The 24,266-nt window shown below is 43.6% G+C and overlaps 1 protein-coding gene across 1 annotated transcript; it reads right to left on the reverse strand.

Moving 5' to 3' along the window:
• Nucleotides 1-89: 89 nt before the first annotated feature.
• Nucleotides 90-22,644, reverse strand: FKBP4 (FKBP prolyl isomerase 4). Its single transcript, XM_050331486.1, is given in 11 exon segments — nt 90-4,071; nt 7,591-7,830; nt 8,348-8,533; nt 10,605-10,688; nt 11,041-11,131; nt 12,196-12,352; nt 12,867-12,968; nt 12,971-12,986; nt 17,075-17,217; nt 18,573-18,717; nt 22,382-22,644. Coding segments are annotated over 11 exon segments (1,347 nt in total). The 5' UTR covers nt 22,466-22,644; the 3' UTR covers nt 90-3,972.
• Nucleotides 22,645-24,266: the final 1,622 nt, after the last annotated feature.

Consider the following 24,266-nt stretch of genomic DNA (forward strand, 5'->3'; position numbering starts at 1 on the left):
TTACTCCCAAAATTAGCGCACGGTTATCACACGAACACCGCCCGGGATGAAAGGTTTTTTTTTTTTATAAACCGAGAGAGACAGATGGGTGTGGTTTACAAAGTCAGTATCGTAATTCTTTATTTTAAGCATTTTTTTTTCTCTATAAGGACATACATAACGAATAGTTTATATTTGAAGTTTACATGCATGACCTCACTGATAAAACACTAGTATGCCGCCTTCTGCTGGCAACTAGACCCATTTCTAACGACAGCACGGAACATCCTTTCAGCTGCCTGAGTAAAGCATGTTTAGTGTCCTTAGTAGGTTACATTCTTAAACATTTCATAGTTCGTTATGTAGTAACAATGAGGGCAAAGCAGTACTTTTAAGACGGCTCACACTTAACATATCCACCATTGACTCTAGAATTTTTTAGATGTGCTACAGAAATCATCTCACTTTTTTGCTTTCACAAACATGTAGTAGAACTGTCGTGCCTGTGGGAGACTTTAGAAAACTGCTGTTCAACAGCTTATCATTAGGACTTGGTGCTATGGTTATTTTAACAGCAGCAACAGTTTCCGTCAGAGGCTGTTATTTCCAGTAATAATTACCAACAAATCAAGGTATTTACTTGCTGGAGAGAAAGTACTCTTGCTTAGCATTCCTGCCCCCTTTCACACTTTTCCATGTCTATTAAGCCCTTGTTGTAACTCCAGTCGACACCCACACTGTGTTGTTTCCCACAAGAGGCAATAATGCTTTGGTACAAGTTTTTCCACATACACATGTTGCTATCAAGTTAGAACTCATGAAAAACACCTGTATTACCTGGCAGCACTAAGATTTTATTAGGCAAATCAAATCAGCATTTCCTTAAACATGATCTACCAAACACTCTATCCTGCCTCTTCTCCTATCCCACCCCCACACCACTGAAGCTTAGGGCACTGCTATACTGTGCAGAGCAGGGCAGCTCAAAGCTCCCTAAGCCAGACAGCCGAGCAGCAGGTGGTGAATTTATCATCTTGGACCCAGTACAATGTGTCAAGCAGCTCTTGCCATTTTTGTGACAGTGCAGTTTTACAGCTGCCGTTTCTGAGCTCAATATCCCAGCCCCAAAGAACCCCATAAGTAAGCACTTATACAGTATTTCTGTCTCAGGAAAGGAGACTGGGAATTCAAATTAAGATTTCCAACATAATTCATGTTAAAACAGAGATACTCTCTGCAATATATACACAATTCCAGCCCATTGCATGCCATGCAAATCTTTCTCACCATTAAAAAAAAAACCAAAACAAAACAAAACACAACCATTTTTTTTTATCTGAGAAGAACGGATTATCTACCTTCCTTCTGCCGAGGAGGCAAGAAGTGCCCCTGCAGCTAAAATGGTCTTAAAACAGGACACTGGAGATGCTGAGTTTAACACTACACGACAGGATAAACAGAACAGCTGAGTTTGAGTACTATGTTCCATGCCTGCAGACAAACAAAAAACCCACCCCAGCAAAAAGCCCCCACAAAACCCAAAAGCACACCCACCCCCAAACAAGACACACAAACTGCAGAAAGAAGAAGAATACCAAGTAATTGCTTTCTTGTGAGATGGGGATAAGCAGATAGTAAAATCACTCAGGAGTTTATAGTTCATTAGGATTTAGAAGTATTTGTAATACGTAAACCATTATCACTTAACTTTCTCTTCACAGCCAGTCACTTTCAGGTATAAATATTGTAGGGTTTTTCCTCTGGTCCAGTTTTACAACGTGGGGGGCAAAGAGGAAGGTAGCAATATGAACAGATAATAAGCTCTATGCATAGGTTACAGACTTGCTTTTTGAACAGTTTTCAGCAACATATTTTTTCCTCTTGCAAATATATGGGTAAATATTTCATCAAATATTGTAGGAATTTTCTATGGTAATGAACAAACAACATAGAAAAATAATCAAGACACTGTGGCTATGTGGATGAGAAAACACTGAATGAGCAAAGGGCAGTAAATTCTCTCAATTCTGTGCAAATTCCAGTAAAAACCCACAAAAAGTTCAGTTTTCTTGAGTTTAATTGGAGCTTTATTACTTAAGCTGTGACTTCAGTCTTCACCTTCAGCAATTTGCAAAGAGGAGGCATACAAGAAAAGTTACAATATTTAATGGAAGGGACTCCCTACTGAACATGGGGAAAGAGGGCAACCCTAGGGCAGAACTGGGAGTGCCAATTTGTTCTGAAGTCTCATGTGAGGACTCCTGGAAAAAGCTGATTACTTGAAAGAAATCAAGGAAATAAATGTAGAAAGCAGAACCTGGGATTCAAGTAAGCTGGAACCAGAAAGAAACAAACATCAATGACAAAATGGGAACTACCGACCTGTCAGCCTCAGCTCTGTGCCTGGGAAGATCATGGAACAGATCCTCCTAGATGCTATGCTAAGGCACATGGAAAACAGGGGGGTGATTCAAGACAGCCAGCACAGCTTCACCAAGGACCAGTCCTGCCTGATAAACCTAGTGGCCTTCTGTGATGGAGTGACTACATCAGTGGACAAAGGAAGGGCCACAGATGTCACTCATCTGGATTTCTGTAAAGCCTTTGACACAGTCCCCCACATCATCCTTCTCTCTAAATTGGAGAGATGCATTCAATGGGTGGGACTGTTAGATGGATAAGAAATTGGTTGGATGGTCACATCCAGAGGGTAGTGGACAATGGGTCAGAGTCCCGATGGACATCAGTGACAACTTGTGTCCCTCAGGGGTCCATACCAGGACCAGTGTTATTTAGTAACTTCACAAATGACACAAATGAAGGGTTTGAGTGCACCCTCAGCAAATTCATAGATGACACTAAGCTGAATGATGCACTTGACACACCTGAAAGATGGGATACTATCCAGAAGGACCTGGACAAGCTCGGGAAGTGGGCCCACGGGAATCTCACAAGGTTTAACAAGGCCAAGTACGAGTTGCTGCACATGGGTTGAGGCAAGCTCTGATATCAATATAGGCTGGGCATAAACAGATCAAGAGCAGCCCTGCTGAGAAGGACTCGGGAGTGCTGGAGGATGGGAAGCTGGATATGACCTGGCAATGTGCACTGGCAGCCCAGAAAGCCAATTGTACCCTGGGCTGCATCAAAAGTAGCATGGCCAGCAGGTTGAGGGAGGTGATTCTGCCCCTCTGCTCTGCTCTGGTAAGACCCCATCTGGAGCACTGCATCTACCTCTGGAGTCCTCAGCAAAGGAAGGACATCAACCTGTTGGAATGAATTCAGAGGAGGCCACCAATTAGAGGGATGGAGCACCTCTCCTTACAAGAAAAGGCTGAGAGAATTGGGATTGTTCAGCTTGGAAAAGAGAAGGCTTCAGTGTGACCAAATTGTGGCCTTCCAGTACCTGAAGGGAGCCTACAAGAAACATGGAGAGACTATTTACAAGGGCAAGTAGTGACAACACAAGGGAGAATGGCTTTAAACTGAAAGAGGGTAGGTTTAGAGTAGATATTAGGAAGAAATTCTTTACTGTGAGGGCAGTGAGGCACTGGAACAGGTTGCCCAGAGAAGTTGTGGATGACTCATCCCTGGAAATGTTCAAGGCCAGGTTGGATGGAGCTCTGAGCAACCTGGTCTAGTGGAAGGTGTCCCTGCCCCATGGCAGGGGGCTTGGAACTAGATGATCTTTGAGGTCCCTTCCAACTCAAGCCATTCTATGATTCTATGAAAATGCAAATAAACCAAGCAGAGTAAATCCAGACAGAACCCAAACAGTAACAGAGGCTGAATGAATAAATAAAGTCATTAGGATTAAACCGGATTTATGCTGCCACACAGCTTCTTGAACAGCCACATAAAGCTGTAACTGACTGTGGCATGATGGCTTCAGCCTCTGCTCCCTTGAAGCCACTATCCAAACAGGTAGAAAAATAAAGGTCTAATTCACTGGAAATTCTTTCATTTACAAAACTAATGGAATAGGGTTTGTTTTTATGCTTCTGCTTCAACTTCTGGTTTATCTTCAACTCCATTCTGCTCATCTTTCATTTCTGCATCTTCAGTGTGGCTGGTCTGAAGAGTAGCAGCTGACTAAATGGGAGAGACAAAGAAAATATATTAATATAATTACAAAACTGCTAGCACAAACATTGTTTGATTCTTATCGCTAAGAAGCCTAGTCTCCCCTGCAAGACTGAATTAATATAGTAGGATCTTCAGCCAAGAGAAACCAAAAATTGCTTTTCATTTTTCATGCATCTAAGAAACCAGATGCAGTTTAGAAGAGGCTGAGATATAATACTGATATTAGGTGGTTATGATTCATAATGCCTGCACATGCTTGCCATACAACACTTTCTTAGAGAAGTCTTTTAACCAAAATTCATTTACAAAGCTTCTGCACAGAACTGCTTTTGTCCTGCTTCAGTTTCAATGTGATTCACTTTTAGCCATTCCCATAGCCTACCCCTCACCCCCGCCAATCCGTATGAGGCACACTTGGGCTCAGCACATAAAGAAATATCTTCGTTGGACAACTTGTTTCATGAAGAGTGACTTCAACTCAACAGTGACTTGGATGTCATCTGTAAAAGCTCATCTGGAAGAAAGTATGATCTGACAAGGTGGCTGCTCTAAAGCCCTCTCCCTTGCTGCATCTTCCAGTCCACACAAAAAGGTGTAGAAGGCAGAGAGCCATGTGGCAGGGGTCCAAGGTTAGTTTTTTCAATAGGACATAACCAGCACATCCTGACCTTGCAGTAATTTTCAAACACAGTAAAGGGAAGTAAAAATGTCTTGGCCTTTTCATCTCAAAAACTAGTGCAATGAAATTGCTATTCCACCTGCCAGCCTAGTACCTTGAACCTTCTGTTTTATTATGATGTTGGCAGACAAAAATGTGCAAAGTCTTAGGCACGCAATGCTGGGAGAGGTGAACAGGAGAGGAAAAAGGGGCAGAATCCTTTAATGTTACATCAGCTTGGCTGCAACCACAGTTAAAAGAACATCCAGGTATCAAAGGTCAGCCTTTCATCCTTAGAAGCATTCTATAAAGCACACAAGAGCCAAGTCTTCTCTCCACAGAAAACCTGTTAGCTAGCAATCCTGGGCTTAAGATAAAGTAATAAATGACCTGCCCTTTAAAAGTCCACACTTTACCTATGTGAACTATTTGAATTCATGAAATGAACTACTGATGCAAGAGTGGATGGTGAATTCAACAGACTGTAAGACACACAGTCTCAGTAATTTCAAAACTATGGTCCAAGCTACCTTCTTAGCAAGCAGAACACATTGGGTAAACAAACAGTCTTCCCCAGAACTTTGATCTTCTACTACCACCACTAATGGAGAAACTGTTGGAGCTAGAGTAAAGCAAAATTATAAATGCATTAATAGGAAAACAAGTTTTTCATGCAAGAAAAGGACCTCAAGACTGACCTACAGAGTAAGCATCCTTTACAGTTTACAGTTCCATCAACCCCATTTCATATAAAACCATGTCCATTTAAGGTAGGCCAGATGGCTTGGAGACAGAAAAAAACAATTCACATTCCCAAGACTATCTAACTTGTTGAGAAGAATTCACCACGCCAATGGCATCCTGGTTTGTATCAGAAACAGTGTGGCCAGCAGGACCTGAGCAGTGATTGTCCACCTGTACTGGGCACTGCTGAGGCCACACTTCAAGTACTGTGTCCAGTTTTGGGCTCCTCACTTCAAGAAAGACATTGAGGTGCTGCAGCAAGTCCAGAGAAGGGCAACAGAGCTGGGGAAGGGTCCGGAACACAAGTCTGATGAGGAGCAGCTGAGGGAACCACAGGTGTTTAGCCTGGAGAAAAGGAGGGTGTAGCAAGGTGTGGGTCAGCCTCTTCTCTCAGGCAACGAGTGACAGGACAAGATGAAATGGCCCCAAATTGTGCCAGGAAAGGTTCAGATTGGATATCAGGAAAAACTCCTTCACTGAAAGCCCAGGACAATGCTTGAGTCACCATCCCTGGAGGTATTTAGGTGTAGATGTGACTCTTGGGGAAGTGGGGTTAGTGGTGGACTTGGCAGTGTTGAGTTGTTGTTTGAGATCTTTCATTTATATTCAGTAGAATTCCAACCTAAAGGATTTTATGGCTTTAAGCTGATTCATCCCAAGCAGACAGGAAAACTGGAACTAAGTGCCATGTCTTTCCAGTATCCCAAACAGCCTGCAATGCAAAGATTGTGAGACTGCCTTTTGCCAAGAATATTATGCTTGCTTCAGCAACCCACTCGTCCTCTCTCAACATCAGATCTTGCTGTGTCCCACACCTAGAGGAGGAAGCAAGATTCCCAGCAGCTGTGCTAGCTGAAAGGAACCTTCACAACACAGCCTGACAACTGGCAATTAAATCCTGCCATTTCAAAAGTGAAGATGCCTAAGAATGAAATAATTCTGGTTAGTTGCTGTATCTTTACCTTCCTGAGATTTTTTCATTAAAGCCTACCAAAACTAAGATACTGTGTAGCTTTATACCACTACGTCTAGAAATACAAAATAGTTTCTTCCAAGCTCCAATAAGCAAGGACTGTTGACACCAGGCTGCCTTAGCCAAAAAGTAAAAAAGAAGAGATGGTTGTGAAGTGTTTCATGCAGGAAATTGTCAGCTGACAGTTTGAGACGACTGAACTGTCAGGATACACTCATCTGAGGACACCAGGCCTCTGGAAAGACTCAATGACACAGTTAACCACAGGTAATTAACATACCAACATCTAACAATTTTTTTATATTCTCCATGCGTATTCTGGAAAGGTGGACACAAAGATCTGAAAAAACAACCTCACAAGATGCAAGCTTCTGCACTCCCCAATGTTACTGAGGCAATTTGAGTATGATGAAAATCCCAGATTTATCTTAGAAGTTGCAGTTCTACCTAGTCCTTCTGCACCATCAGATCTAAGGAAAAGAAACAACACTGTCTTAGGATATATGACTTTCACTAGTAACTTGGAACGTTCCTTACTAGCTGATACAACCTTGTTATAACCTGTATCCACATACTGCCATTATTAATTGAATAAGTATTTACTGAAGTTCTAGTGAAAGCTTATTAGGAAAACCATCGATTTGTAGGATAATCAATCTGTGGTATTTGAAATGGAGACCATCAACCACATCTTAATGTCTCCATGAGAGGCAAGATGGTGCTCAGCACCATCTGTATGGCAGACATGAGGTCTCACCAGATGGGCCACCCAGGCACCAAGAGACAGCCTGTTCTTTAGAACAATTGGTCCAAGGAAAAAAGGTGCTTTTTTAACTGAAACATTATCATGTTTGTATCTCATCACTTCAGTTTCTTTCCGATTAACACTGGTCTGTTGCAAAGTCAGTTGAAATAAGTAAAAGCATTCTGTGCAGTGCTTGGTACTGCTAGCTTCTTCTTCAAACAAGATGGCCTCATAATTTTGACTGGTGACTATTCTGAGTTCAACCTCTGCTCCCCAAAGGAGTCTACCTGAATATTCTCCTGCTCTAATTATCTGTTCTAAGAAGTAAGCTAAATACCTAAACCTCTGTTCCTTGTCTAACACATGACACCACGTCTCGTAGTCTTCTGGAGTAGTGTTACTTACCTTTAAGTCTTTGTCTGCAAGCCTTTGGAACATGTTGGCGTACATCTTTTTCTCCTTCTCATGCTGCTCCCGTATTTTCTGCTGACAAGTTACCAGCTGCACTTTGGCAGCTTTGTTACTTGGATAAAGTTGTATGACTTTCTGGAAATCTCCTCGGGCCAGCTCAAAGTCATTGACAGCCAAATGCGCTTCTCCACGCCGGAAGAGGCCTTTTTCATTGTTGCTATCCAATTCGAGTGCCTGCATTAGAAAAACAAAACCAAAACAGATACAGTGGTGACTTTTCTTTTATAAAAACTATATGCAGTCAGAACAACAGAGACTGTTTGGAACTGTATCTTCTGATACAGACTCATGAGTCTTGTCAGGGCTTACTAATAAGGGGAGTAGAATACAGTAGAAGTTAGTACAAAGAGGAATTAATATAGTAGGCTATTTGACAGAGAACCAGCATGTCTAAGATTTAGTCCTGGCTCTAATCCAGCTCTTTGAAAGATGTATGCCAAGATGACTACCTTCACCAAGTGTTTCTAATTTCTAAACACTTGAATATTCTCCATGTAATGGCAAGTTAGAAAAAGATGTGGACAGTAATTATGTAAATCTGTTAGGTATTTTTAGTGTATTCAGTACTATCCAAATGCCAGCAGATAAGAAAGGCCCCAAACCACATGGCCTATTGTTTGTTACATTTCTAAAACAGAATATAAACTATCAGACTGCTTGTGCAGTTTAAGAATAAATAAACCCCTACTACCTTGTTGCAGTTTTCCAAAGCCTGTGAGTATTCCTTTAGCTTGAGATGGCACATAGCTAGATTAAGATGGGCAGCCAGCCTCAAGCTTTTGGCTTTTGATTCCTCCTCATCGGAGAGTCCTGATTCATGCTCCAGCCACGACACAATCTTCTTATACTGTAACGCTGCCCGTTTGTATTTTCCCTCCTGTAAACAAGGCAGTTCAATTATCACACAGCTCATCACAGTAACTTTTATATCCCTCTTGCCCCTTCTGCTTACCTTGAGCAATAGATCTGAAAAAAATATTTGATCAGAAAATAACTTCTATCATCAGAAAGATGCTAGTTCTGAAAACCATTCCTGCATAGGATCAGAAAATCTTTAGGAATACCTACTAGTTCCCCACTAAAGCTAAGGGTATATACTTGTCGTGGTTTTGCCCAACCGGCCAGCCCCTGGGGCTGAGGATGGTTTTGTCCAGGTGGATTTCCGGACAAAAAGGCCAATCAAAACTCTTAGTGACGCCTTTGCTAATTATATGTTTAAGAAAACAGAAGAGAAGGTTGGTTATGCAGTTGAAATTAGGAGTAGCAGCCATGTAGGAGAGGCGGTGGGCCCTAAGAAGGGCCAGGTCCCCTCCTCCTCCAGCTTGAGCCGGGGGCAGGTGTAGCACTGAAGCCCCCCTTCTCTCTTGTAAGAGAGTGGAGGAAAAAAAACAACTTTAAAAGACTGACTTCTTGGGCAAAAAACCACTGCAGAAGAATTCCAGCAAAGAGATAAGGGACCTCCAAGGTCAAAGCTGGCAGCCGTGAGAGAGAAGTGCGAAGGTAGGCCTGCTTCTTCCCTCCTTTTTGCTCTCTCCCTTCAGCAGGGAAAAGACTGAAAAATAACCTCTGCCACCTGTAGAAGTTTGTTGGAGTGAGGAGACTTTCATGCAGCTCACAGAGGAGCTTGTGGATGTACCAGGGAACAGACACTTCATGAGAGGGACTGAAATAAGGCAGAGTCCTGTTGAAGATTTATGACCCTGAGGTTTACACCGGAATGAAGACGGCTTGGGTAAGCTTGGGATCTCAGTGAGAGATCCATGCTGTTGGTGCTGGAGATCTGTGACCCTGAGAGAACCTACGCTGGAGCAGAAAACGGCTCGGGTACGGATGTTGAGATCCACGTGTGGGATCCATGCTAGACCCATGCCAGAGACGTCTATCAAGGACTGTTCTCCCGTGGAGAGGGACCTCCATAAAGAAACAGAGGTGGACTCATAAGCCATTATCCCCTGTGACCCCATGGAAGAAGATCCATGGTAGGCAAGTGTTCCCTTGCAAGCCCATGGAAGAAAAAACCTTCAGGGCCTGAGTAACCCCCAGCCTCCGGTCTTAGCCCAGGAAGGGGGTAGGCCCAGCCCTGGAGGCCAACACAGAGCAAGAGAAAGAGAAAGAGTTCCAGCTGTGACGAGAGTGTTGCAGAATTATTGAAGAGACCTGGAGCTCCGAGAAATGGAGAAAGAAACTGCTTCTAGTCCTTGGACTGACATAAAGGGGGGAAGAAATATTTCTGTAAATACATAGTACTTTTTACTTAAGTAGAGTTGTTGTAAATACAGTTCTTTAGTAGTTTTTATTTTACTAGTAATAAATGTTCATATTATTTTCCCAAATCCAGTCTCTTTTGTCTGCATAAACCTTCTCTCAATTTATAGTAATTGTGTGGGGAGTGTGAAAACAAATTGACCCAGAGCAAAACCACGACATTTTTGGTGGAGAATGTGGGCAAGGACTGCCCGGAGGGGCAGTGGTCAGATCAAATCCTGACAATACTTCACTCTGAACTCCCACCTTATATTCAACTTTTGATACAAAGAAAAAGGAAGATGGGGCATTTTCATAATGTGTTATGAAGACAATGGGAAACTCTTTCTTTAGCTGGTTAAATTGCTTGAAACAGCTTCTTCACAAATCTCTACACAAATGAATGTTGTTCATTCACAGCACTATCCCACAGCAGAACCCCAAATACTGTAACCTTGCTACTATTTCACATATGCCCTATGTAGGTACAGCAAACAGCTTTAACAGAGAACTCCCTGCAGAGTTAGTTCTTTGGGTAATCCAACTGAGTTTCTTTTTTTCAGACAACTTTCCCTCTAGTTCTCCCTGTAAAATCTCACAGAATACCATGAACACCACTCAGAAATGACAAAAGCTGTAATCATCATTATCAGCTCATGACACAGACTAAGAAATGCTATTATTACTTGGAGACTGTAACTTACCTTGAAGTATTGAGTGCCTCTCTCCTTCACAATGGAGCTTTGTTCCAGCTTCTCATCCGTGTTCATTTCCCAAGACTCCTTAGCCTACCCAAAAAGGAATAGTTCAAGTCAACTTCAGTCCAACAGTACAACCTCTAGGGAAATCAAGTGGCTATGTTGCTTCCCATAGTGAGATAGTGAGGTAGAGATAGGTTTGGCTTTGCAGAGCTTTGCACTGCTAATGGAAACCAGCCTAGAGCATGAGAGACAGCAACAGACAGGGATCCAACAAGAATAAGGGTCATTTCAGCCAAGAGCTCCAATGTGTCATCATCTCTGGCAACAGTGCCCTCCTTATTTCAGACAATTCAAGGATTCCACTGTCCTTGTTTAAGCTGCACTTGCACTTCTTCCCCCACCTCCAGGATCTCTCTGGGGTTTCATCTCTTGCTCCTACCTTTTCAAAGCTTTTGAGTTTCACTTCATACTGCAGCTCTGCATCTGGAGGGATCTGAAACTTCTCATTCCCAGTGCTTCCAAAACCATAGCTGTAAGATGTGAGTGGGATGGGGAGGGAGAAACAAAGAAGAGAGTTCAGAACTGTCCATCCAGCTATATTTTCTACAGAGGAAGATGGAGACAAAACCCCCATGCAAATCTGGGATGCCCATACATTTATTACAAGACATAAAGACCTGAATTCTAGGTACAATTCTAAAATTAGCAGTATAAGGTAGAAGAAATCAAGAGAAACCTAGTGTTGATTTCATTTATCTCTTACCAGTTCCTATTATTGCAGTTTTTTAGCTTAGCTGAAGGAAAAGCAAGTTATCCCTCCAACAAAAAAACAAACAAACAAAAAAAACCACCAAACCCAAAAACCCACAAAAACAAACAAACAAAACAACCAGCTTTCAAGGTATATACATTTTGCTTTATATTCATGGTCTGAAACCCAGTGTTTCCTTCAGTGCACCTGTATTTTAGTACTATTCTTAAAAGCAAAGACAATAAATACGAAGATTAAGTGAAGAGCTGTACACCTAACATACTGCTAATGAGCTGATAAACAGGAAATGCCTACAGAAAGGTTCTGTGAATTAACTCCAGTAAGAAGCTGCATATTAGCAGGAAAAACCTCATGATCAGATTGCTTTGCTTTTTGCTCTTACTAGGTTCAGTTCAAGTTTTAAAAACTTAATAAATACTGAAATTAAAATTAACACTTGATGAAAACAATCCATGCAACTCCACTTGTTTCAGATGTGTTCTCACTGTAATGAGAAAATTCTGCTTATATCTAGGACCATATATGCACTGTTATATAATAAGTACTAACTAAGAGGGACCACAAAAATCTAAGTTATAGAGCAACAAATTTTTTTAAATATTCACAGAGATCAACACTATAGAGACTTAAGTAAAACTTATTTGTTTCGTAGGGCTACTACTTCATTATGAAGTGGCAAAGAGATCTTAGCTCAATACTTCTCATACACCAGTTTTTACCACAGCACTGAAAAAAGCTGTAAAGCATTGTAACGAAACACTTAATTGTTCCCAGATTCTTAGTATAGGCCCTTCAAGTATCAAAAGATCAGGAAAAGTGTACCTGGGTTTGAGATAGAACACAGATTCCTCCGATTTCTCCATTTTTTGAATTGCTTTCTCCAGACCATGAGGAAGATCAAAGTTTTCACCTTCCCCGATCTCAAACCGCAATTCCCGCTTGTCAAAAACACGATCTCCATATCGGCCTTCAAACTGGACTAGTAACAAAAAACAGAACACAGATTAAAATCAGGAGATATATATAGGCAGGTAGCACATACAAAGTGCCAAAGCCTCCTTCTAAACAGTCTTTTTTAACAGCTACCTATGCATGGTGGCTACTGGCAGGAAACAGAACTTGTGCTGTTAAATTTAATAACCTCCTTTTTTTTGTTCATGTTTGTTTTTTTCCATTCCAGCAACAGGTCCCAGAACAATTTCCCCCTTGTTCCTCAGCAAATGGAAATACCTTATTAGACTCATCAACCTTTTGTGATCAGATAAGCACTTTAACAGATTCAGTATCACTGGAAGAACACAGTTGCTGCTGGAAAATGTAAACCTTGCTAGAAATAAGAGAATGAAATCTTACTCTAGGTTGTTAAGTTACTTCGTAAAGGAAAGAAAAGCCACGTATTCCTCTCTCTCAGGGCAAGGAGTTGTAGATTGTGAAAAAGGTTCTGCCATCTCACATGGTAAACCCACTTACTATTTGTGTCACAACAAACTTACTTTCTACAAGTGCATCCTCATTGGGCTTGGAGTAGCCCTCCCCTTTTTTACGGATTCTCCGGATGATGCCACCATCTTCTTCATCAGTGAGGTCCTCCCCTTGAACTCAAAAAGTTCTATCTGTGGAGGGAAGAAATGCCTTGCATTTATTCTCATTACACCAATTTGTAACTCACAGAATTTGCTCTACAGTGATCTTTGAAACTATAGCTATGCAGGGAGTCACTATCTTACTGACAGATTAATTTCATCAATGGTCAAATTCATATCAACTTTAAACTGCTTGGAATGGAGCTTCAACTGATTCCAAATGCTTATCCTGAAACAGTAAAACAAATTCAAGAATGTATTTTCAAACTTCAGCTATTCCCTACCCATCTCTTCATCCTCATACTCTTGTGCCACAGGACAGTAGTTTCAAAACTTCTGTGCATTCTCCCTTGCATGCCTGGACAGAGCCACTGTTGTCTTTTTACTTGTTAACTTTTCCCTTCTAGTCTCTTGCTGTATCACTGTGTATTAGTGGGATCGTTTCAGAAAAAAACCACTTCCAGAATGCTAAAACAACAAAACCATGATCCAGCCCACCTTTAATCTAAACTCCCTGCTGCAATAAATTGCTTAGAATTTTTAAGAGCTAGTGTTAATGTAGGAAATAGCTATCCAGTCTGAATCTTCACATGTCCTTCTAAGTCTCTAATGTAAATCATAGTTTCATGTGGGAGCACCATGATGAGATGGAAAAATAATCTAGTCACAAAAGATATTTGTGGTTGCTATGAAATTAATTAAAAAGCTATTTTGTATCCTATGTTTGAGTAAAACAATAGTAAACACAGTATAAAAGAGCAAGCCATTATAATCAGAATTGTTTAGACTACCTCATTTAAAAAAAAAAAAAAAGTTCAGGGCTAATGCTGTGAAGGTTCCTGCCACTGGACTTAAGATACCTGGAATGTAAAAGGAATTGAATATCCACCAACACAAAGAGTACTTCAACTTTTTATTTTGATGGACACCTAGTAATGAATAATATTCTGGTCTTTCTCTTCAGTCTTTTTGAAAAAAGTCAAGTCATTCCTGAACATTCTACTGACGGCCATACAGGTATGTGCATCCCTTTTTTTTTTTCTCCCAGAACTGAACAACAGTATTCTATGGAATAATCTACCCATATATATTGTTCTGCAAAAACAATCATGAGGAAGAAAAAAAAATGACTGAAACAACCAAACACCGCCAGGTCAAAAAACGAATCATAAGATGTCCATTATTTCAGGTCATAAAGAAATGCTGATGTAATGACGCAGATATGAAATCTTTTAATGTAAGTTTTAGAGGAAACTTGTACAAAATTTTGGTATAGTGTTAAGCAGGTGCAAAGGACCCATGCTGACATTGTTTCAAATAATAAAAAGGAAACATAGAAGCAAACACTAAAACAGTGGAAACTTAAAAGACTAAGTGTCTGAAGAGTCATACTAGTCCTAAACTACTTTAACTGTTAACACTTAGGAAAACTTTCTAGATCTAAGTTCCAACCCACACCCCCAATCAGGACACACCCAGCACTATATATTTGTTGCAGCCAGTCAGCTCCAGGCTATTTTGTTAGGGATGGAGCCCCTGGTGGTCTAGTGGTAAAGGCGCGGCGCTGTCACCGCGGAGACCCGGGTTCGATTCCCGGTCAGGGCCACTCCTGGGCAGGTGGGGCTCGTTAGCCCTTAAAGGCAACCCACCTACGTCCTAAGGACCTCGCTGCCACCGTCCAAGCTTGCTTGGCCCCGGCAGATGAACCTTAGGATTAAAGGGTGGGCTCAGTTCCGCGCACACTGTGTCTCACCTAAAAAATCCAATGCGCAGGCTGGAAGGTGTAAAGACCTTCCCCGGATCTTCACTCGTGAAGACTGGCCATTATTATTATTTTATTTTGTTAGGGAAGTACAAAACCATCACAGGCAGCTTCAGTGCTTTTCTTTCTTTCTGCCTTTTTTTCCTTTAATATTACTGCTTAGGAAGGCATTAGGGGATATCAAGGATCATGAACGAAACACTGATTACCCGGAAAATGATGGAGAGATCAGACTGGCATCATTAAGAAAAACCCACTGGGAAGTGAATAACCTGGATGACTACTTCAGATAGACTCAGTAGTAATCTGACAGACCAAATTCTGTCTTGCTTTGATTTGTACTTTTATTTATGAAAACACTGGGCATTATCTCATTGCAGGTCAATGAAAGCTTCTCTGCTTTGTACTGTCCACGCACATCCTGTGTACTAATGCTAAGCCTTTAAGAATGCTCCATTGTGCTGCCAAGGCACACGGTCTTGAGCTTGCATTTGAATCATCAGATCAGTGTTTTTTCCCTCCTTCTTGAATCCTGTCCTGATTACACTTAGTATCACTAGCATATGTGTGGAGCACACAGCACTCCAATGTAGTTTTGATCCAATAAGCAAGCCATGAGTAACTTAAGATTTATACATAAGAAGATGCTGTTTACCAACAGCTTTATGAGACACTATTTTTCAACAGCCAACTACAGAAATAATGGCATTAATTTTCATGTACTCAAAATGAGCAACTCGTCATCCCTTAGTGGACACTACCTATGCCAGCACTATTTTTTTTTAATCCTTCTGCACAAAATACATCTTTAATCCTATTACTCACTAGTCCATGGAGGAAAAAAAACCCCAGTATGCTATCCAAATGTAATACAAATACAATATCCAGCCATGTGAAGGTCAATAGCATCCTGGCTTGTATCAGAAATAGTGTGGCCAAGAGAACCAGGGCAGTGATCGTCCACCTGTACAGGGCATTGCTGAGGCCACACCTCAAATCCCTTGTCCACTTTCAGGCCCCTCACTGCAAGAAAGACATTGAGGTGCTGGAGCATGTCCAGAGAAGGGAAACAAAGCTGGTGAAGGGTCTGGAGAGTAAGTTCTATGAGGAACAGCTGAGGGAGCTTGGGGTGTTCAACCTGGAGAAAAGGAGGCTCAGAGGGTGCCTTCTTGCGCTCTACAACTACCTGAAAGGAGGTAGTAGTGACTTGGGGTCAGACTCTTCTCCCAGGTAACAAGTCCCAGGACAAGAGGAAATGGCCTCAATGTGCATCAGAGGAGGTTTAGATTGGATATTTGCATTAGAACAGGCTGCCCAGGGAAGTGGTTAAGACACCTTTCTTGGCGGTATTTAGGTGTAGATGTGGTACTTGGGGACATAGTTTAGTGACTGGACTTGGTAGTATTAGATTTAAAGTGGACTAGATGGTCTTAAAGGTCTTTTCCAGTCTAAATGATTTTATGATTCTATGTATAATTTACCCTTCTTAACAGATGCTACTTGTTTCCAATAAAATCTAAGTAGACTTTCACTCCCTACTCCATGAGCTACTTTTACCTTTCTCAGACATCAGATAAAACATTCAATCTTTGAGCAATCATTAGAGTTTTAAAACTTTCCATTTGCCCCCAACATAGGAGTCCATTCAATTGATTAAGTATTTTAGAGCAAGGTAATTTTTAAAATCCCACTTAAAAAGAATCTGCCTTCTCTCAGGTAGAATTTATTTCAAAGTAATTGTTGGAAAACTGAACTGTTTCAAGAGTAGGAAAAATATATCCTCTCCAAACACTGCTGAGACTGTCAGAGCATGCTTCAGAAACAGCTTTAGTATCATCCTCCATGGAAAAAATCAAACACAAGTCTCAGCATTCTGAGTAACCTTTTCCACTATTGCTATTTCCACACCCTTTTGGGAAGGGGGTTGGGGGAGTGACTTAAAAGATCAGTAGGAGACAAATTCTCTCCTCTCCTGGTGAGGTTAAGAGAAATAACTGGCTCCATTTCATTTTCTCAGCTACTTCAGAGTCTGTCACTGAGACAGTCCACCCTCCCAGCCTGCTCTTTCCTACTGCAAATCATTCCATAACTAACGCTAAAATTGAACACTGGAAACCATTCAAGTATTTTAAAAATGCCAAAAAAAAAGGAACCTGAGCCATTGCCGATCAGTAGCAGCCAGACTAAAACTTTGCCCACACTACCCAAAATTGACCATATTGTTTTCTCTAGAAAACCTAACAATCCTTTTCAAAACCCAGTTTTGAAAGCATATGGCATCACACATTTTCAACTGTGAAATATGACTTTTGCTTGTTTTTCAAGTGTACAGTTTTAATGACCATCTCTCACTTACCTCAAAAATCAGTGTAGCATTGGGAGGTATCTTTGGGGGGCTCCCAGCTGAGCCATAGGCATATTCTGGTTTACATGTAATCCGACAGATTTCACCAATCTTCATGGTCGCCACAGCAATGTCCCATGCTTTGATCACCTCACCTATACAAGTCAAATGTCAATCACATGACTGCAAGGCACACACAAAAGCATGATCAGCTGAAATTCAGCATCATCGCTTTTAGTATACAAAAGCTAAGACAGCAGAAACACTGAAGGACTTGTGCTCACTCTCACCTGCCTACATCAGTTTTAAGCCTAATTAAATTCTGAAGTTTCCTGGGGACCCAAATGTTGCTACATTTCTTCATTCCAGGTGTGGCTACTCTTTTCATAGAATTATACAACGGGTTGGATTGGAAGGGACCTGAAAGGCCATCCAGTTCCAACTCCTCTGCCAGGGGCAAGGACACTGCACTTCCTTCTTTAGAGAGAACACAAGTCATTTGAACACAGACACGGGCTGAAGTGCTTGGCACAGTCTCAAGTGTGAGGAAGTAACAATAAACTCTTCCGAAAGGAAGGTCTCAGGGTGAGAGATTGCCTGCTGGTGTTTTGAAAACAATCCAAACCAACAGCCTTTTCTCTCTGTACTTTATCAGTTGGCAAAGAGCAGCACTAATGGTAACTAAAAGTTACAAACATTTGTAACAAAAAGGGGGAGGAAAATAGAAATAGTATTCCTTCTGAAGCCAGAAAGGAACAGAAGTTGTAACAAAATCCTCTTTTTTTCAAGCTCTCCTACTTGCTGCTCTTTTCAACTCTATCAAGCAGCCTATTAATCTTGTATTAATAGGTACACTTATTATCTCAAATTTCAGTACAATTAATTAATCTCTTTTTTTAAAAAAGAGATATTATCCATTTATTTAAAAGCAGCAGGTAAGGAACTGCCAGGGAAAACTGTAATATTGAGGAATAAGATTTACTGGAAAAAGGATACTTGGATTTCTGCATTCAAAAAATGAAGGATTTTGATAATGAAGAGATGCACTGCTCAAAGATTCATATTTGGGTTAACTTGGGAATTTTGTGTAAAAGGGAGTATATTTCATCATGCAGCAGCTGACAGCTGGTTCTGTGCACCCTGTCCCAGTATCTGGTCTCAATGGAATACTCTTGAACTGGAGTCTGCCAAACAAACAAACAAAAAAAACCAACAAAAAAACAACCAACAAAATGCATATTGTGGCTATTTAACTACCCTTTGTCACTACACTTCAGGGCAGATTTGCTCCCCAGGAGTGCTTTGTCTGAGGCCTGTGAACCCTTCATCAGGCCTCAAGGAGCTACACAGTTTTCTCACTCAGAAAAATCTCAAAGACATTCTGACCTCAGAGAACAAACCCTGAAAACAAGTTTAAGTAGTAACTACAAAAGGCAAAGGAAGCACACATGCATGGAAATCCTACATCAACTATTAGTGAAACTAATCAATACCAAACACAAGATATTACCTTTTCCCAAGTCAAATGAAAATTTATCTCTTCTGTCCAGACTGGAGTCAAATTTTGTGCCATCAAGAAGCCATCCTGTGTAATGGACAGTCACTTTATCACCTATCATTGGAGACTCTGTCCCGCTGCCTTCTCTCTTGACAACCTGAGAAAAACATTAAGCAAACAACATTAAGATCATGGAAACTAAGTCTGCCTATTGGACATTAAGTCCGTTTACTTAGATGCATGCATTATCATCTTCAGTAGATAAAGGATTTGGAGGTTTACTTCAGTTATCTGGAAATGGACTGACTATTCTGTCTGCAGATTAGCAGTGCTGCAAATGCAGAACCTCAAGATGGCTGTGCTGTGATACGAGAACTTAATTGGCAACAGCTTACAGATCTCTGCATCTATAGTTAGCCATGTCACTTACCTTTCCTCAATAAGATTTTAAATGTTCTTGAAACTCAAACCGGTAAAGTATTAGGCAGGGTTTTTTTGCTTGATTCAAGTATTTGCCTCACCACCTTTTTATCATTACACCCGAGTTCAGTGTTCTAGGCAAAACATTTAAACAAGAAAACAAGGTGGTTGTTTCCATGCAGAGTCTATACTAACATGTAATCTGAAATTACTTGAGTTAAACCAGACAGTTTAACAAAGATTAACAGAATCGCACCACAGAGCAGGTTAGTTTTATCAGCTTACAGAAAAGTACTTAAAAATTATTGTATTGCATTAATTTTGTCTCTATGCAAATCTGACATGGATTACCAGCACATCTCACATACAGCTGCAAGGATTTGATCTTCTCAAGAGGTTCCCCAGCCTGCCTAGCAAGACCGGTATCAACTACATCTGCACTATCCAAAAAGCAAGACCAGCCAATCTCTCCGGTGTTCACTTGAAGTTCACACAAAAACAGAGAATAATATTGACATATCTCATAGGCAAGGAAGTGAAGCCTTGCCCGTAACAGGATTCCTGAAGTTCAGACTTAAATTTTCTCCAATACCAATTGAAACCATCTAGCTCTGAGCCAAAGCTGTGCATCACTTCAGCTAGGCAAAAATGGGAGGACCCTATTTGTTTGGATCATGGAGAACTGGAAAACATCCTGTTCATACAAGATAAACATTTATTCAAGGCCATTTACTCAAAAGTATGGATTGGCATCCCTCCTTTAAAGAAAAGCTATAGAAGTGTCATGTTTCTACACCATTCACATTTTTCATTGAAGGAAGCAGACCCTCGGGAGTCTCCTTCACAAATTTCAACTTCTTACAACCCACCACTGTCCATCTCCTACTTTGCCTCCCACCATCCCTGCACCTATACAACTGAAATGCCAGCCCTCTACATCCAAAGCCAAGGCAATGTTAGCAGTTTCTGTCAGACTTTTACCAAGCTGACAGTACCTCACTGGATTCATAAAACAAAGAAAAAACCCACAAACGAAGAAAACCCAGAAAACAAAATACTACCTCTGCTGCTTCCTAAGGAGAGAAGGCTTAGTGTGAAAAAGGATGCCTGACCTCACACAGCACACCGCCCCTTTCCCCTGAACTGCCTCAGTGCTACAGCAGCTATTAGCATGACAAAACTAATCTACTGGTATCTCTCCCAAGGAAGGCAACAGTTCAAGCAACCACTCCCAGAGAGATAAAGAAACAGGGACCTATGGAAAAAAACCCTATGAATCTGGTAATCAACCTAACCTACACAATGCTTAGATACAGATATATATAAATATATGTATATAAAGCAGATCCAAACTAGTTATTTTAAGGCAGCCAGTCTGAAAGGCTTTTGAAAAAGTAATTGCATTTAATGGAAATTTACTAAGCTTTTCCCAATACCATATTCTTGTAGTGTCATACCAAGGTATCCTATAGTAGCGAATATCTCGTTTTCATTATTTATACAGTATTATTCTTTTGCAATTATTTCATTTTAAGGAGACTCAAGTTTCACTTTTTTCATAGATTCAATATGGCAACCCTTTCAGATGGAGAAACAGGATTTTCCAGTTCATATAGTGAATTTCAAATACTTTATTTCTAAACTAAGAAATAGTGCAAGCACATTCAGCAGTATTAGGTAAAAAGCTGTGGATACTATTCTGATACAAAGCTAATGAACAAATAAGCACGCTCCTGGAATCAGTGCAACGATACCAGTACAAAATTGGTGTAGGTTTGTTCAGAGCTAGACCTTGGTTTCAATGGGTGCATTCTGCACTCCAGAAATTACTAGCAAAAGAAAAATCCATGAAGGCTGAACTTCATGACCTCTACAGTATTTTGCTTATCAATTCACCATCTCACCTTCTCTGTGGTTTTTACCACCTCAGTTATTCTGCTAGTATTTTTTACTCCTCTCCTTAAAAAAAAATTAAAGTTAAAAAAACACCCCAAAACCCAAACAAACAAACAAACAACACCCAACACCTGCTGCTTAATCATCATTTAAAGTAGGTATTGCATGGATTAGGCAGACGATCACTGCCTTCCACCATACTCTAGGGACCTGAACTGAGGGAGACCCAGGCACCTTCTGGGCAGCCGTGCAAATGAGAACTCTGACCTGATTATTTTGCTATATGCAAAAAACAGAAATTCTCACCAAAGCATGTTAGCAGGAAAGATGGGAAAGCAAGACAACATCTACAATCTATTCCTTGCTATCCCTCCTGAATGGGAGACGGCGACTCTGTGACGAACCTAAAATTTAAAGCCAGAGGGCTCTAAAGAATAAGACCAGAATTTTGCTTTTCCTGTGGCGCCACTTTTTTCTTCTGAATACCGTAACTCTGTTCTTCTGAACACCGAAATTTTACTGCGATCGAATAACGCTACTAAGGATCGTTAGAGGTTTTAGCAGAGACTGAGGAAGTTTCTAGAGATATGGAAATAGGCGACGTCTGACAGAGGAAGTTCGTGCAACTCCCCCTCACGGTATAAATTCTGCTGCCCTTATCGCCTGGCTTCCCAGTTTACAAAGGGGAGCAGCCGCTCCGCCGGAATGCGCGGCACCGCCGGAGACCTGCCCGCCCGCCCAGCGGGGCAGCGGCACCGAGGGGTGGCCGCCCCGCTCCGCTCCGCTCCTGCCGCCGGGCCCGCCCGCACCACGCACCCCCGGGCCTGGGGGGGCCGCCGTGCCCGGAGACCAAGGAGCGGAGCGCAGCAGGGCCAGGGACCGGCGGGGACCTGCACCGCGCCCACGTGCCCGGCCGGGGCTCCATCTTTAATTCCCAGCCCCAAACACGTGCTGGCGGGGGCGGACCCGGACCCCCGAAACCTGCCGTGCGGGCAGAGCCGCGGCGTGAGAGCCTGGCCTGGCCTGGCCCCACATCCCGCATCCACACCCCGCAGACCCGGGAATAGCCCGAACGGAGCGGGAAAGCGCCTCTCCCCTGCACCGCAACCCCCCTTCTCCCCCGCCCCTGCGCTTTCCCAGCGGGCAGCCTGGGCTCCAGCTTGCCCGGGCCGGGGAGGTGGGAGCCGGGAGAAGAGAAGAGGAGAGGGGAGCCGCCGGCAGCCGCCGCGTGGGAGCCCCCGCGGGCGGGCGGGCAGCGCTTGCGCAGCCGGGCGCGCTCCCGCGCTCGCCGCCGCCGAGGTTTAATCGCCCGCGCTGCGCCAGCCCGGCCGCGCTGCCCGGGGAGCGCCTCGTCCCCTGCTCCGCGGGGCACATAACGGGCCAGAGCGCCCGGGGAGCACCCGCTCGCAGGCCAAGAGAAACGCCTTCCCTCCCCCGCTCCCCGCTGGCGCAGGGACCCCCCGAGACAGCGCGGGGGGTGAGGATGGGAGACAACCGTCTCGTACCTTGAGGACGCCCTCATCCTGCTTGGGGGTGATGTCTGTCCCTTCCAAGGGAGCCCCGTCTGCTTTCATCTCCTCCGCCGTCATCCCGCCCGCCGCTGCCACCGCTGCGCAGGGAAGGGCCGCCTCGCGGGATCGGTGCTGGACTGGGACACCGGGAATAGGGCTGGGGGAGCGCCTCGTTGCACCTTCGGCTCCGGGCACCGCGGGCGGGGGCGGGCGCCGCACGCCTCCTTCCCTGCTGCTCTCGCCGCAGCGCCGGCCCCTGATCGGCGGGGAGGAGGAGGAGGAAGGGGAGGGGAGAGGGAGGGACCGAGAAGTTTCTAGAGCAGCCGCCGGGCTGCCGCAAAGCGCCCGGCCGTGCCAGGGGCCAGGGTGAAAGTGTGCGTCGCCCCCGGGGGCGGAGAGGCCATCGCTGGCGGGGCGGGGGTAAGGCAGCCGCCTGGCCGCATTACGCGACTGGGGCGGCGGGGGCTACGGAGGAGAAGAGGAGGAGGAGGAGGAAGAGGAATAGATTATTCCTGGCAGGAGGAAGGACGCGCTTTTACAGCGCTGGACTTGCGGAGCAGGAGCGCCCACCGCTCGCAGGTGTTGCAGGGGCGCCTGGCCCGGCAGCGAGGAGGAGGAGCTGCTGCGCCCTGCCCTGCCCTGCCTTGGACAGGTTTTGCTGTAAGCTGCATTTACAGTGAAAGTAACCCTGCTGCCCTCTCAGTAGTAGCAGCCCTCCTCGTCCCCCTTCGGTATGAGCAGCCCCGTGCAGGTGCGTGCGTGGGCTTGTGTACTTTTCGCCCACCACGCGGTCGTGGAAGGTGCAGGAAAGGTTGTACAAGCGGGCACGGAAGCACCGTACCTGCAGCGAGCTGAGGCATCACTTGGCTTGCAGGGCTGGGGATCACGTTAGGAGCTGTGTGCTTGAAAACGATTTGTTACCCAGGACCTGGAAAGGTGAAGATGTGCATAACGCACAGAGCGTAAGCTCTGTGTTTTGCCCATCTGTATCCATCCAGATAAAGTCAGTACCGTTTAATTACTCAACCTGCCGGTGGAATATTTGGGGATGCATAAGTAAAAACGGTGGTACGGTGCTTTTGGCCAAATCATTTGCAACATCCAGTGATCTAAAATCAGACTAGAACCTTGTCCATCCTCTTGGGCATAAATAACTAAAGCAAGAGTGTTAAAGGGATTCAACCTTCCACTGCAAGCCATTAATACCGGCCACCCCGTGTAGCTTTGCCACCCACCCCCCACCCCCCCCGCGTAGGGTGGCACCTTTCCCGGCTCTTCTTGAACTTTCCACTCTCTCCCTTCGCTTTCCCGCTGGGTGCTGGGTTCTGGGCGGGTGCAGTGGCACCGCAGCCCCGCCTGCCAACCTGCTGCAGACGCTCCTCCGCGCCGCCGGCTCCAAAAAAGCGCCGGGGCTGCGCAACCGCGTCCGTACCGCACACGCTCGCTGAGCAGCGGAGGGATGGACAGCTGCCTGCTTCTTGTGCGCGTTCTGCCTCTGCATCTTCAGCATGATGTTTGAGCTTTCATTAACAAAACCGAGTACTGAGGGTGAAAGGAAGGGGGTTCGCAAGCAGGTGTTCAGTGTTCTGGAGTTGCTTTTCCCTCACAGCACGGGCCCATACAATGCAGACCTCATAAGGTCAGAAGGGATCCCTGGAAAGGATGCAGAAAGTTTGGCAGTGTGTGAGCTTGCTCTGTGAGTCCTGATCCTGCGTGCAACCTGGATTTATTCTGTGCCGGCATAAAGCTGTATCTGTGCACGGTGCACAAAAACTCCAGCAGCCTTAGGTGGGCTCTGCTGATGCCAAAGGAAAGTAGTAGCAACAGAGCCTAAATAAAGAACCTGTAGTTACTTCAGCAAGTGGATGTAAACTGCAAA

This window comes from Myiozetetes cayanensis, unplaced genomic scaffold (assembly GCF_022539395.1).
Source record: "Myiozetetes cayanensis isolate MyiCay16 unplaced genomic scaffold, myiCay2020 scf5-8, whole genome shotgun sequence".
Lineage (NCBI taxonomy): Eukaryota > Metazoa > Chordata > Aves > Passeriformes > Tyrannidae > Myiozetetes > Myiozetetes cayanensis.